The sequence below is a fragment of the Perognathus longimembris genome, chromosome 2 (assembly GCF_023159225.1).
Source record: "Perognathus longimembris pacificus isolate PPM17 chromosome 2, ASM2315922v1, whole genome shotgun sequence".
NCBI lineage: Eukaryota > Metazoa > Chordata > Mammalia > Rodentia > Heteromyidae > Perognathus > Perognathus longimembris.
The window spans coordinates 143,596,341-143,610,464 of record NC_063162.1 but is presented as its reverse complement, the minus strand read 5'-3'; the positions used below and the strand labels follow the sequence as shown (position 1 = coordinate 143,610,464).

The window sequence follows — 14,124 nt, the reverse complement described above, 5'->3', positions numbered from 1 at the left end:
TAAAATCAACCATGAAATGAAATACACAAATGATAATGAACTTCCAACATAATAAGGTCCTGTTAAAAAAAAAGACATACATACTGTATTTCACACAGTATTTCATTATGATTGCACTGAAAAAACAAAGACTTCCCCACAACTTTTGAGAACATTTTCAGGTCAGTAGGTAGTACTACTCTCTTATTAACAGCCACATGGTCAGGCAACACTGTGTACTGCAAGATTGCCTTATTTCTTTATGTTTGTATTTTAGATAAGTGCCATAGAGTGCATTTCCATTTGCCATATCGATGGCAGTTCTTTGATGGAGGCAAATGGAAGGATTTGGACAAAATGGAGCTTATTGAAGAGGCATATAGCAATCCCCAAAAAGACAGGTAAGAAATGTGTCACTGTGTGCAGTGTAGGTGGTTTAGTATAAAATGTCGAACCCAGGGCTTTGTGCATGCTAGGCAAGCACTCTACTGCCAAGCCACATTCCCAGTCCCATACTGACTTTTCTACACTTGTCTTTAGTATCACTGAAGTACAACCATGACAAATATCGTGTTAGCCACTACACAGGAGTCTGTTTCTGGCCTGTGGTCATTATCTGTATTAATAGGATGGCAATACTTGAGCTTTATATAAAGTAGGTGAAGGAGGCATTGGGTAAGGCTAAGTTCCCTCTTTGCTTTTCTTCCAATTGTTTCTTTTTGACATTTTCCTCTTTGAGAAATTAAACATTCATTTCACAGAAAACACTATTGCATTTTAAAATTGGAATTTGTACTGACCATTGTAAATTTGGAGAGAGCAACAGCTTGTTTCATTGTTACTATCCATATGTCCACATTGTTACTATTCATATCTCAACCTTGAGCTCTTCAGATATTGCTTCTCTGGAATTTCAGTTAGATGTATGTTGATATTTCCACACTTGATCTTTTGTTTCCTAGCTTTTGCTTTTATTCCCTCTTTTGCTTTCTTGCTCCTGGACCTATCAGTTCAGTCTTGTCTAAAATGCAGTTTGTCCTACCTGTGAATTTAAATGTTCTATTGTTACTTATTTCTAAATGTTTTCTTTTCTTTCAAACTTACCTGAATGTGTGGGCTTTTATGCTTGAAGATACTGTAGCCTGTTCCTCCCTCTTTTGCTCTGCTTTTTTTTTTTTTGTTTTTGAATAGGGTTTTGTGTTTTGCCTTGTACTGGCCTTGGACCATTGTCTTCTTACCTGTGCCTTCCATGTAGCTGAGATTACAGGGCCCCACCATGCCTAATTTATTTGTTGAGATGTGATATTCCTAACCTTTTGCTCAGGCTGGGTTGGAAGCACAATTATCTTAATTTCCACCTCCTGAGTAGCTGATATTACAAGAGTGAGTCACCAAGCCCTGCTTCTCTTAATCCTTGCTTATACTTTTAATGTTTAGTTAATTTTTAAGAGTACTTTATGCATGTTTGTATCTGAGAACACGAGTTTGTAGCCTTTGGTGGTTATTTTTGCCAACTAGACTTTATCATGGTGTCTGGTTTCCACACAAGTTTTGAGATACAAAAAAAACTTGAGTTTATTTTTTATGAAACTTTCTGGGAATTCTTATGAGACCTGAATTGAAAGTGAATTCCTCCAGAGGATTTGGGTTTGCTTCCTTGGAAACTGCTACCAAAAATGTCAATTGTCCTAAAACCTGTTTGAGGTTTGAGTTAATCAGAAGTCCTTGGAGGGAGTTTTGTGGGGTTTTTTTTTTCTTTTTCTTTTTCTTTTTTCTTTTTCCTCTTCCATTTAGAACCAGCATGAATGCAGGCAAAATTTCCTTGTTGACTATGTTGGCAATACAGGTTCTCTCACTAGCCTTCCTTTACTAAACTTACATATTTTTCAGGACCCTAGTTTTCTGCAGAAGTATTTCTTTTGAAATTGAACTTCCTATCTTACTCAGACTCTGTTTGCTTCTGGTTTCCCTCTGGTTGCTCAGTGTCCGCTTTTCTCTCTGGCTTTGTAGCTCCCTTTGGTCTTCAGGTAGTTTCACATATAGAAGGGAAGCCTGTCCTTATGGTCACGCATGCGCTTTGAGCCTGATTGCTTCCCTTAAGCTCTATCAAGTAGCTGTTTTCCCTTGGACATGTATGTTTATTAGCCTGCCTGGGCTTCTGTCTTCTTGAATCTCCGTTTCCCATCTGAGAGAGTGAAATAAAAGCTTCACCTTATAGGATTGGGAAAACTTAATGTATTACACATAAAGTACTTAATACAAGTCTGGCTCACTAAACACTCAGTATATGCTAACTATTTTACCTTCTAAGAATTTTTCTTGTATTTTTTTTGCCATTTGGTAATTTATTTATTTTTGCATTGTTGGGAATTGAATTCAGGGCCTGATGCATGCCAGGTAGGTGCTCTGTCACTAGTTCCAAAGAATATTTAGGCAGCATTTTGAGAGGAATTTTCATGTGTTATCCTAATTATTATTATTTTTCACATAGAAATATTCTTTAAAAACCATTCTGGGGCTGGGATGTAGCTCAGTGGCAAAGCGCTTGCCTAGCAATGTCCTGGGTTCGATCCCCAGTACCAAAAAAGAAAAGACAACAAAACAAAACAACATTCTGTCCTTTCTCTGGAAACTTTCTAAATGCACACTTGATATTGATATTTATATTTATATCTGCCCAGTTGTGTGCTCATTTCTGAGTGGAAACTGAGGAGCCTGTGAGTTTAGTCAGTAGAGTTTTCAATTTTGTCTTCCATTTTCTTTTGCAGGATCTTGTGTTCAGAGGCAATTGGTGGCTTTCACTTTGGTCATCTGAACTTTGACACCATGAGATTCTGTGCTTCCCAGGTTCGCCGCCTTTCCACAGCTTCCTCAGTCACTAAACCCCCACACTTCATCCTCACCACTGACTGGATTTGGTACTGGAATGATGAGTTTGATTCCTGGCAAGAATATGGAAAACAGGTAAGTGTGACCAAAAGATGATATTTTTCCTAGGATGGAGGAGCCATTGAAAAAATGAGCACAGGATTTAGAGAGGGCTATCCTTGGTAGAGCCAAGGACCCCCAAATCCATGGAAGACTTTGGGGGCACATTACAGCACAGATAGATAGTTTGGAGTTTATTTGTATATGCTTTCATCTTTCAACAGCTAGATATCTTTTGGCTCATGAGAATTGATGATAGAAATCTTAGTGAGATCAGTTTTCTTCATTGGTTTTTTGTTAAAATAGTAAGGTACATCTCTTGATAACAGAACTCTAGACCCAGTGTCTGGGCATTTAGATATATTTGTGTAGCTGTAATAAAGTTTAAGGCCCTTCAAACTATCTTTCTTATTCATTTCTGCAACTTAAAAGTCGGGAAAGTGAAAGAAAATCAGTTTATATCAAGAACTTATTCAGACCAAATTGCATAGCTGCTGCTGTTAATTACTTGAAGGTGTTTGAGGACAACTGAGATTAAAAGGGAGTTTCTGTGGGGATAAAGGGAGGTGAGAGAAAAATGTGGGAGGAGGTAACAAGTTGGATAAGAAATGTACTTACTGCCTTACATATGAAACTGTAACCCCTCTGTACATCACTTTGACAATAAATAAATTTTAGAAAAAGAAAAAAGGGAGTTTCTAGTTACTTGCAGCAGAAATATAAGTATCAGGAGAGTACTATTTCTACAGGGACTCTTAGCCACAACGAAAACTGAGCTACAGTCCTCATAGATATTTATGCTCTTTGGGTTGTAAGAACCTCCATTGAAGCTTTAGTTTTTTTTTTCTTAACTGAAGTTGGGTGCAGATCATATTTCATTTACTCTTCTAATCTCCCTTTGATTACTTATCATAGGGATTTTGACCTTAAGGTTTGAGTCAGGGGAAAAGATGAATGTATCTGTCTTCTCTTTCTGTTGCTCTTGACTCCTTACTTCATTTCCTCAGGCCAAAAGGGCCAGATTTCTCTTCTTTTCTCTGGCTGACTGGAAGGGATTTTTAAGCCACCTACTCATTCTCCTCTATTCTAGTCTAATGGGTTTTATTTATTTATTTGTGTGCTGGTCCTGAGGCTTGAATTAAGAGGTTTAATACTATATTACCTGAAACATAGCTCCACTTCCAGCACTAGTAGTTTAGTTTCAAAGGGCCAAAGATTTCAGAAGCAAAAACTTAGGCAAGGACATAAAACCATAAAATATGAATTATTTAAAAAAATTCTACACTTATTCCACTCTCCCCCTGTATCCTTTATCAGGTCACTTCATTCTAACTCAGGTTCAGATCTTGGCTCACGTATCTTTTTGTTCCAGGAAACTTTTCTGGTTTGTTTCCCACACCTCTTGATCATTCTCAGTTAAGTTCCCTCAGCTTCTGTTGCACTCTGTGCAAATCTGTGGGAGATCTTTAGCATGATGCATTGTCTAGTCTGCTTGCTTTTGTTTCTTCTTCCTTGCTAGATTGAGTCTTTCAAGAAGCCAGGGAAGATGTTGTTTCATTTATTGTTGTATCCATAAACTGAGGAACTGTGATCTAGGAAGAATAGGATGACATCAAGAGAGGGAGTAGGGAAATTCACAGGACAGAGGATCTATTTGGTTCAACAACTTTAATTTTAGTTATTAGTGTATTGTTAAGTATAAAAATGATAATGACAAGTAATATTCATTGAGTATTTTTCCAAGCCACTACGCTAAGGCTCAGCATTCTCTAATTACTTTTACAACTCTATGATTCTGGTATAGTTCTGTTATATATTGGATGAGTATATTAAGTATGATCATTATTCCTCCTATGTACTTGATACCTGCGATTTAAGAGAGTTATGTCTTGTCAGTATAGAGTCAGCAAATTTGGGAGTGTAATACTAGTCCATTTTCTGTTGCTGCTATCAAATAACTGGTTGAATACTTTATAAAGAAAAAATTATAGCCAGGTACTGGGGGCTCATGCCTGTAATCCTAGCTACTCAGGAGGCTGAGATCTGAAGATCGTGGTTCAAAGCCAACCTGGGCAGGAAAGTTTGTGAGACTTTTATCTCCAATTAACCACCAGAAAACTGAAAGGGGCTCTGTGGCTGAAGTGGTAGAGTGCTAGCCTTGAGCTGAAGAGCTCAGGGACAGTGCCCAGACCCAGAGTTTAAGTCCCACAACCGACAAAAAAAGAAAAAAGAAAAGTGGTGCTGGGTCCCATGGCTCATACCTGTGATCCTAGCTACTCAGGAGCTTGAGATCTGAGGATCATGGTCAAAGCCAGCCAGGGTAGCAATGTCTGTGAGACTCTTATCTCCAATTAACTATCAGAAAACTGGAAGGTGGGGCTGTGGCTCAAGATGATAGAGTACTATCCTTGAGCCAAAGAGCTCAGGGGCAGTACCCAATCCTGAGTTCAAGCCCCCTGACCAACCAAAAACAATGTGTTTTATCAAACTCACAGGAAGCTGAAAGTCCAAGATCAGGTGGTCCCTTATGTTTGGTTACTGGTGTTCTTTTGCCTGGGTTACAAAACAATAGATAAGCAGATGTAGCTATGTGCAGAAGAGGCCAAAAGGGTAGAGTTGCTTTACTTCATAATTACACACTCCTGGGAGAACTCCACTGACTAGCATCATTATCTTAAAGGTTCTACCCCTCTTAGTTAACATTGCCACATTGGTAACTAAGCCTCAAGAACAGGACATCCAAACCATAGGTGGAACCAGAATTCAAATTCAAAGACATGCAGTCCAAATATTAGCTATCCAATAGGTAATTGTTGAATAGATGCATGATTGAAATGGATAGCTGAAAGAAATAGTATTCTTCAAGGGACCAGAAAAAGAAAACCACAAGGGATGACTGAAATTGGTGTTTAAAGAATTGGTAGGAATGTGAACACCCAGAGAAGACAGTGTTGGCTTGGCTGGTTAGTCAAGCAACATGAGAAAATTCATCAAAAAAAGTTTCACTGTGAGTTGAACAGCTATGTAATTCTGAGGAACTTGGATTGCTCTTTTCCATTGCTTGCACTGTACATTGCTCAACATGACTTGTACTTACAGGCTTTCATTTACCAAGGTAGTTTCAGGAGAACTATACTATTTCCTTTCCACTATTCCCTCCCTGAATACTTGTTTCCTGATGCCTTCTTCCCCATAACAGGACTCTCTGGAATGTGTGGATGCTACCAGCAGTATCTTTGCTTGTCTGTGTGGATTCTTGTGTCCCTGAAATTTCTGACTTTCTTACAGGGCACAGCGCATCCTGTGACCACCATCAGCAGCAGTGACGTGGAAAAGGCCTACCTGGCATTCTGTGCCCCAGGGTCTGCTGCCCAAGCATCCACTTTGAAGTTCCAGGCTGGAAAGCACAACTATGAGTTAGACTTCAAAGGTACCCCACCTTGGAGCAGAACCTGACTTGTGTGTGCAGCCCTTCCACATTAACCTGGGCCTGAGCAGCTGTAGGAAAGGAAAGGGTGTGTCCATTCAGAAACCATTGAAGATGGTGTTGGCCTGCACAGTGAAGGAAATAGGGATGGTGAGGACTGGGAAGAACTGAAGCACAGAGGGGCTAGCAGGGCCAGTGAGTGCCCTGTGACTGCCCTGAAGGTTGTGGACAGGTCCTTTTGTGTTTGTGAGTTAACCTCAGTCTGGTAAGGCCCAGTTGGCTCCATTGTGCCATGTCCACTTCATCTCTCCTTGGCATGGTAATTGCTGCTATCTTTTCTGTTGGCAACTTTAGGCCTTAGAGTGACACTGGCCAGGTTAAACATGTCATAAGACATGCTATTAAAAGTCTTGTACTTAGAAGTGTTCTGAAACTTGGACTTCAGATAAGTTGTCCCAGTTACCTTATCATATAAAGGTAGACCTGATACCCTTTGGACAGTTCCTTTAGCAGCCTATTTGTGAGAGTACTTTTAGGTTCTAATTTTGCTGGACATAGGTCCCCTCCCCTCCATTTTTTTCTCCTTTTCTCCCTCCTCTCTCTTCTCTCCCTCCTTCCCTTTTTCTTCTTTTCAGTAATTTAGTGCAGGGTAAGCACTCTACCACTTAAGTTGTGCTCTAAGCTCCTTTGTATTTGTATGTGTGCGTGTTTGCACACACATTGGTCCTGGGGCTTAAACTCTGGACCTGGGCACTGTCCCTGAGCTTTTGTGCTCAAGGTTGGTGCTCTACCACATGAGCCACAGCTCCCCTTCTGGCTTTTTCATAGTTAATTGGAGATAAGAATTACATAAACTGTTCCACCCGGGCTAACTTTGAACTATGATCCTCAGATTTCAGCCTCCTGACTGGCTAGGATTGTAGGTGTAAGTCTCTGGCACCAGGCCTGTGTAAATTTTTTTGTCCATTTCTGTATGGTCATATTAGTCTCCGTCCAGTTCAGCTTTGCTTATGTTTCATACTTTAGACTTGGCGTCCTTCTGAGTGCCCAGCATGTTATAAGAGAGTCAGTGCTCTTAACACATTGTCCTGCCTTTGCTATTTTTGTGTACTTGGTTCTGTGTGGAGAACAGCAAGTATTTTCAATGACTTATAAAAAAAACCACTGTTGGGGCTGGGGATATAGCCTAGTGGCAAGAGTGCCTGCCTCGGATACACGAGGCCCTAGGTTCGATTCCCCAGCACCACATATACAGAAAACGGCCAGAAGCGGCGCTGCGGCTCAAGTGGCAGAGTGCTAGCCTTGAGCGGGAAGAAGCCAGGGACAGTGCTCAGGCCCTGAGTCCAAGGCCCAGGACTGGCCAAAAAAAAAAAAAAACAAAAAAACAAAACAAAACAAAAAAAAAACACTGTTTGGGGCTGGGAATATGGCCTACTGGTAAAGTGCTTGCCTCGTATACATGAAGCCCTGGGTTCGATTCCTCAGCACTGCATATATAGAAAAAGCCAGAAGTAGTGCTGTGGCTCAAGTGGTAGAGTGCTAGCCTTGAGCAAAAAGAAGCCAGGGACACTGCTCAGACCCTGAGTTCAAGCCCCAGGAATGGTAAAAAAACAAAACAAAAAAACTGAAAAAAAAACCCCACTGCTTGTTTTGGGTCAGTAATTCAAAAAAGTTACTAAGTAGTTGCACAGAAGTGGCTTGTAATTTTGAAGCATTTGAGGTTTTGCTTAAGGGAGAATCTCTGCTTCTTAATATGTTCATCAGGGTAAATTTTCTTCTGCCCTTCGGTGGGAATGACTTCTGGTGAAGAACACTAACACAGGTGACATGGTTTGTGTTCCACAGCTGATAGACTATCAAGTGTCTGGAAGGGCACAAGGAGAATGGGGTGGATGATACAAATCAGCATTTCCTTGAAGATCAGGTCCAATGCAACTATCACTCATCTGTTGCTTATCACAATTTGAAATAATTCTTTTAAATGTCTGAATATATAAAAAACAATGCAAAAATGTCAAATGCACCTTTATTGTTCTCAGATCAGATCTCCTTTCCAAGAAACAGACTTTCAGGAAAAGGATGGGGATGATTGCTTACAGCTAGTTAGAAAAAAGCATGTTCACTGCAGCTTGCCCTAAACTCATTTGGATGGGCATGGTTCTTTTGTTTGTTTTCTTATTTAATAGTAGATAATAGCATCCACAGTATCTCACTATTATGTGTAATGAATTTCTGCCACAATTAACATTTTTAGGAAGCAAATAACATTTAAAATACCTATACAACAGCCTGAATGAGTGGTTCTGTAGGTGTGGGGAGGCTTAGTTCTGTCCTTCTAGGAACTCTTATTACCAAAGATTCACTCAAGGCAAAGGCCAAGCTTCCAGATACAGAGTTTTGACATCCTGCTCTCTGGCTGCAGGTGGTAAATTAGGAAACTTGCAAGGGCATTCTATGGAAGGGGCCTCATTTTGTCTGTGGGAGACTAGTTAGTTATCTAATCGTAGTTAGTCAGTCCAGATATCCTGAATAACTTTTAAGTTTACTAGTGAAAGCTCATTTAAGATTTATTATATGTGATTAACAAGTCAATAAAAACTGATTGAAGTGTGCTGTTGAGCCAACTGTTAGTGGAAGGGTGAGTGGTGGGTAACAGAATGGTCACATAAGCTGTGGGTGATTGTGGACTCTGGATGAGAATGAATGGTTGCAGTGCAGAGGCTACATGCCCAAGGAGTTAGACATTTTATACTCAAATACAGTAAGGTAAAATTCTAGGCATCTACAGTTTTTAATATTAAAATGTTCTTAAAATGAAAATGCAATTATTTTGTACTCTGAAGTGTGCAAAGAAGGACTTGACAAGATTTTCCTGGTGAGATACATGTATCTTTTAGGTGTTCATCATTTTCACTCAAAGGGTGGTGTCCAAACCCCCTAGCAGAATGAATATGAGGTTGAGGGTGAAGTAGTAATAATTTTCTTTACTAAAGATGATACAGATTTTAAAGGTTGATGAATACTGCTATAGAGTCAGTTTAATCAAATTAAAAAATGTCTATGAGTAAAATTATTGTATCAACTCTAAATCTTTCTAACTCAAGCTGTGATAATTTGTTTCCAGGTTGGGCTAAAGCTTTTTTTATATCCAAGCTGGAAAAAATTACTAAGAAAAATAATAGTTTAAACAAGATTAGAAGGAACAGTTTAAAAGCACTCATGTATAATTGATACATCAATTACTAATCATTTCTCTATTCATTAAAGCCAGCCTCCTAAGGATACCTGTTTTCTTTATAAATATTTGAAATGTGCAAAATTGCCTTATTTTTAAGCTTCATTCTGGGATTTACACATTTGAATTACTTTTCCAACCCATTTAATTTATGTTTATAAAATGTTACTTCCCTGTATGTGTGTATTTTCATTGTCTATATTGTTTCAGCTTTCATTCAGAAAAACTTAGCCTATGGCACCATCAGAAAGGTTTGCCGCAGACCCAAATATGTATCTCCTCTGGATGTGCAGACAAAGCAAGCCTGGTAGGTTGAATGTGTAGGAAACGTGGGTGGTGGGTGGTATCAGTTGGAGTGTGTTCTGTAGATAGTACACGACAATCTGGCTGGTATAACTCTCCCACTCTACTGTCCTCCAAAGCTATGACTTGGGAAAATCTCTCAGCCAGAGAGAATTATCCTTGTGGGCAGGAGCTTTGTCACACACAATGACAAGTCTGCTTGTTGGGATGTGTAAGCCAAGCCTGGCTAGACTTTGAAGGCAGCCCATCAGTTTGTCTATGCTATGTGACAGGGTTTTGGTTTTTTGGTGCTTGTGTTGGGGTTTGAACTCAGGCCTGGCACTGTCCCTGAGCTTTTTTTTTGCCAGTCCTGGAGCTTGAACTTGGGGCCTGAGCACTGTCCCTGGCTTTTTTTTTTGCTTTTTTTTGCTCAAGGCTAGCACTCTGCCACTTGAGCCACAGCGCCAACTTCTGGCCATTTTCTGTTTATGTGGTGCTGAGGAATCGAACCCAGGGCTTCAGGTATTTGAGGCAAGCACTCTTGCCACTAGGCCATATTCCTAGTCCCTCCCTGAGCTTTTTGACTCGAGGCTAGCACTCTAGCTCTTGAACCACAGATCTGTTTCTGGCATTTTGGGATTAATTGGAGATAATAGTCTCACAGACTTTCCTGTGGGACTGACTTTGAACCGCCATCCTCAGATCATGGCCTCCTGAGTAGCTAGGATAACAGGTGTAAGCCACCAGTGCCTGGCTGCAGTATGATAGTTGAGTTATAGGTGTGAATTTCTTAAAATGTTGAAATATTGATGCAATTAGACTAATATAAACCCATGTTTTGAGTGACATGGAATACAAAAATACCCAAACTAGTAGTCACAGAGCTAGCTTTATCCTCAGTACAAGTTTTCTTACAGGGTGGTTGCCAGGAACCTCTAGTTGAGGCCCTAGTCATAGAGGCACATAAGTAAGAAGAGAGGCCTGTAGCAATGTGTGATTTTCACTAGTGTTTGGTTTCTCTTTGTATTTCTTTTCACAAAAATAACTACATAGGCATTATATACGTATTGTCTATTTCACTTACCAAAGGTAACCTGCTATATATTTATTGTTCTGTGCCTTAAGTTTTTTAATTTAAAAGTAGATCCCGAGGCTAGGATGCAGCTCTGTGGCAAATGCTCTGGGTTTGATCCTCAGTACCAAAAAAGAAAAGAAAAATGGCTCCTGATAGTTATTTCAACTCTTTGAAGTCCCATTCCCCTCCCCGCTCCCCCCCCCCCCCCGGCTTGAATTCAGGGCCTTGGCACTGTCCCTGAGCTTTATCCACTCAAGGTTAGTGCTTTACCTCATAAACTACAGCTCTTAATTGTGGACTTTTTTGGTATTTAACTGAAGATAAGAGTTTCACATGTTTTTCCTGCCTGGGCTGCCTTTGAACCTTGATCCTTGGATCTCAGCCTCCTGTAACTAAGGTTACAGGCATGAGCCCCAGGTACCTGGCACATTGAAGACTTTCTGAATCTGCTTCTGCTTTGGTGATTTTCTCTTGTATACATATGACATAGTTCATTTAATTTGTCTACTTGTGATGGATATTTGTGTTATTTTCAGTCTTTGCTTTTTACAAAGTATCATATCACAAAGAATCATCTGGTATATGTGCTTTTCAGATTTATGAAGTAAATGATCAGGTCAGATCAGGTCCTAGAAAGTAGACTTAAGTTCCTTTTCATGGGCTTGGAGCACCTGGATTCATGGCCTCATTGACAATGAGTTGTCAGGCTCTTGAGCTTCTGTCACTCTGGTAAGTGTGAAAGGGTTTGTCAGTGCTCTTTAGTTTACTTTCTCTCATGAGTGAGGTTGAGTATTTTTTCCCAGCATGTAAAGAACATTCATATGCATGCCCTCTCCTCTTTCTTGTGGGCTGCTTATAGCTTTCTTCAGTTTACTGTCAACTTTTTTGGTGTTTTTCTAAAATTTCAAGAATCGTTTTTTAAGCATATGTATAGTAATAACTTTATTATTATTATTATTATTATTATTATTATTATTATTATTTTGCCAGTCCTGGGCCTTGGACTCAGGGCCTGAGCACTGTCCCTGGCTTCTTTTTGCTCAAGGCTAGCACTCTGCCACTTGAGTCACAGCGCCACTTCTGGCCATTTTCTGTATATGTGGTGCTGGGGAATCGAACCCAGGGCTTCATGTATACGAGGCAAGCGCTCTTGCCACTAGGCTATATCCCCAGCCCAACTTTATTATTATTATTTATTTATTTATTTTTGGCCAGTCCTGGGCCTTGGACTCAGGGCCTGAGCACTGTCCCTGGCTTCTTCCCGCTCAAGGCTAGCACTCTGCCACTTGAGCCACAGCGCTGCTTCTGGCCGTTTTCTGTATATGTGGTGCTGGGGAATCGAACCTAGGGCCTCGTGTATCCGAGGCAGGCACTCTTGCCACTAGGTTATATTCCCAGCCCCAACTTTATTATTTTTTAATAATAATTATTTATTGTCAAAGTGATGTACAGAGGGGTTACAATTTCATACATTAGGCCATGGGTACATTTCTTGTACTATTTGTTACCTCCTCTCTCATTCCCCCCTCCCCCTTTCCCTCTCTCCCCATGAGTTGTTCAGTTGGTTTACACCAAACGGTTTTGCAAGTATTGCTTTTGGAGTCGTTTGTCTTTTTATCCTTTGTCTCTCAATTTTAATATTCCCTTTTACTTTCCTAGTTCTAATACCAGTATATCAGTTTCCCATGTACTCAGATAAGATACAGTGATAGTACGGGTACAACCACAGGAAGGGGATACAAGAGGATCATCAACACTAGAAGCTACGGTTTCACATGGCATGTTGAAAGTAATTACAACAGTGATATAACAGTATTTCCATAACATAGAGTTTGTCAAGAACCTTTCTTTTACGTTAGAGAGATTAGTCCCTGGTTAGTCCTATAAATTTCAAATATTCTCTCTTGGCTTTATTTACCTTTTGACTTTGCTTATAAAGTATTTTACCAAACTACAGAGAGAGGTTAGATGGATTAGTCTCTTTCTCATTGCTTCTGGAGTTAGAGTTTTGGTTGATTATGGCCCTTATTCAGGTCAAAGACTTTAAAATATTATTTCCCTATCTAGAGCATATATTAGGTAAAGTTTGGAAAAGTCTTTTTGGCTGTCTTCTTTCTGAGACTGAACCTTTTGTATCATTATTCTAACTTAGTTCTCCTGGGGACACAAGTAGATGCCAAATGTCAGAATTAAAACTGATTGGGCTGAGGATATAGCTTAGTGTGGTTGACTAAATACGTGGCATGTGCAAACCCTGGGTTTGATCCTCAGCACATGAGGGATACAAAGAAGGTGGGAAAGGAGGAAGGAGGGAGGGAAGAAGAGAGACTGGAAGGAAAAGTACAGTGAGTATTTTGGTCAAATATAGACAAAGGTATGATTGACTTAGGATCTATCTATCTGTGGGTTTAATGCTGTGTACTCCAGCAAGAAAGGCTATTTTGCCTCCATGACCAGTGGGCACTTCTTGGTGAATCTCTTTCAGGAGCACTTTTCTATTTAACAGTTTCTGTGGCTATATTGTGAAGTTTCAACACCCTAATGTTATTTTTTTTTCCTGCAGAGCTTAGAGACTGAATCCAGGGCCTTGAGCATGCTAGGCAAGCACTCTATCACTGAGCTACATCCCTAGTTTTTAGGAACATCATTCAGTATCACTTTTTTTTCCAGTCCTGGGGCTTGAACTTATGGTCTGGACCTTGTCCCTGAGCTTCTTTTGCTCAAGGCTAGTACTCTGCCATTTGAGCCACAGTGCCACTTCTGGCTTTTTCTGTTTATGCTGTATTGAAGAGTTGAACCAAGGGCTTCATGCATGCTAGGCAAGAACTCTACTACTAAGCCACCTTCCCAGCCCTAGTATCACATTTTTAAACAGCATTAAAAATGTATTGTTATTATAAAAGTGATTTACCAAGGGGTCACAGTTACATAAGTAAGGTAAAGAGTACATTTCTTTTTGGACAATGTCACCCCTTCCCTCACTCTGTCTCAGTTTCATTTTCTTTTTGAGACATTATTTTGTGTCTATAAATTGACAAAATTCAAATCAATCACTTTGCTTCTCTCTCTATTCTTCGACAGCAAAGTTTGAATGTCTCTGTTTAAGTTATAATTCTTGACTACATCCAGTGCTAAAGGAGAGAGAGAGAAAAAGAGAGAGAGGAGAGAGAGATGAGGCAAATAAATATAGAGTACAGA

At 39.9% G+C, this 14,124-nt stretch overlaps 1 protein-coding gene across 1 annotated transcript in view; it reads left to right on the top strand.

Moving 5' to 3' along the window:
- Parp12 (poly(ADP-ribose) polymerase family member 12) overlaps positions 1-14,124 on the top strand; it is a 35,714-nt gene that overhangs the window by 14,127 nt on the left and 7,463 nt on the right. Inside the window, exons 5-8 of the mRNA XM_048340326.1 lie at positions 257-380; positions 2,748-2,943; positions 6,196-6,337; positions 9,780-9,876. Of these exons, the coding sequence (XP_048196283.1) occupies positions 257-380; positions 2,748-2,943; positions 6,196-6,337; positions 9,780-9,876 (559 nt within the window). The remainder of the gene's footprint in view (positions 1-256; positions 381-2,747; positions 2,944-6,195; positions 6,338-9,779; positions 9,877-14,124) is intronic.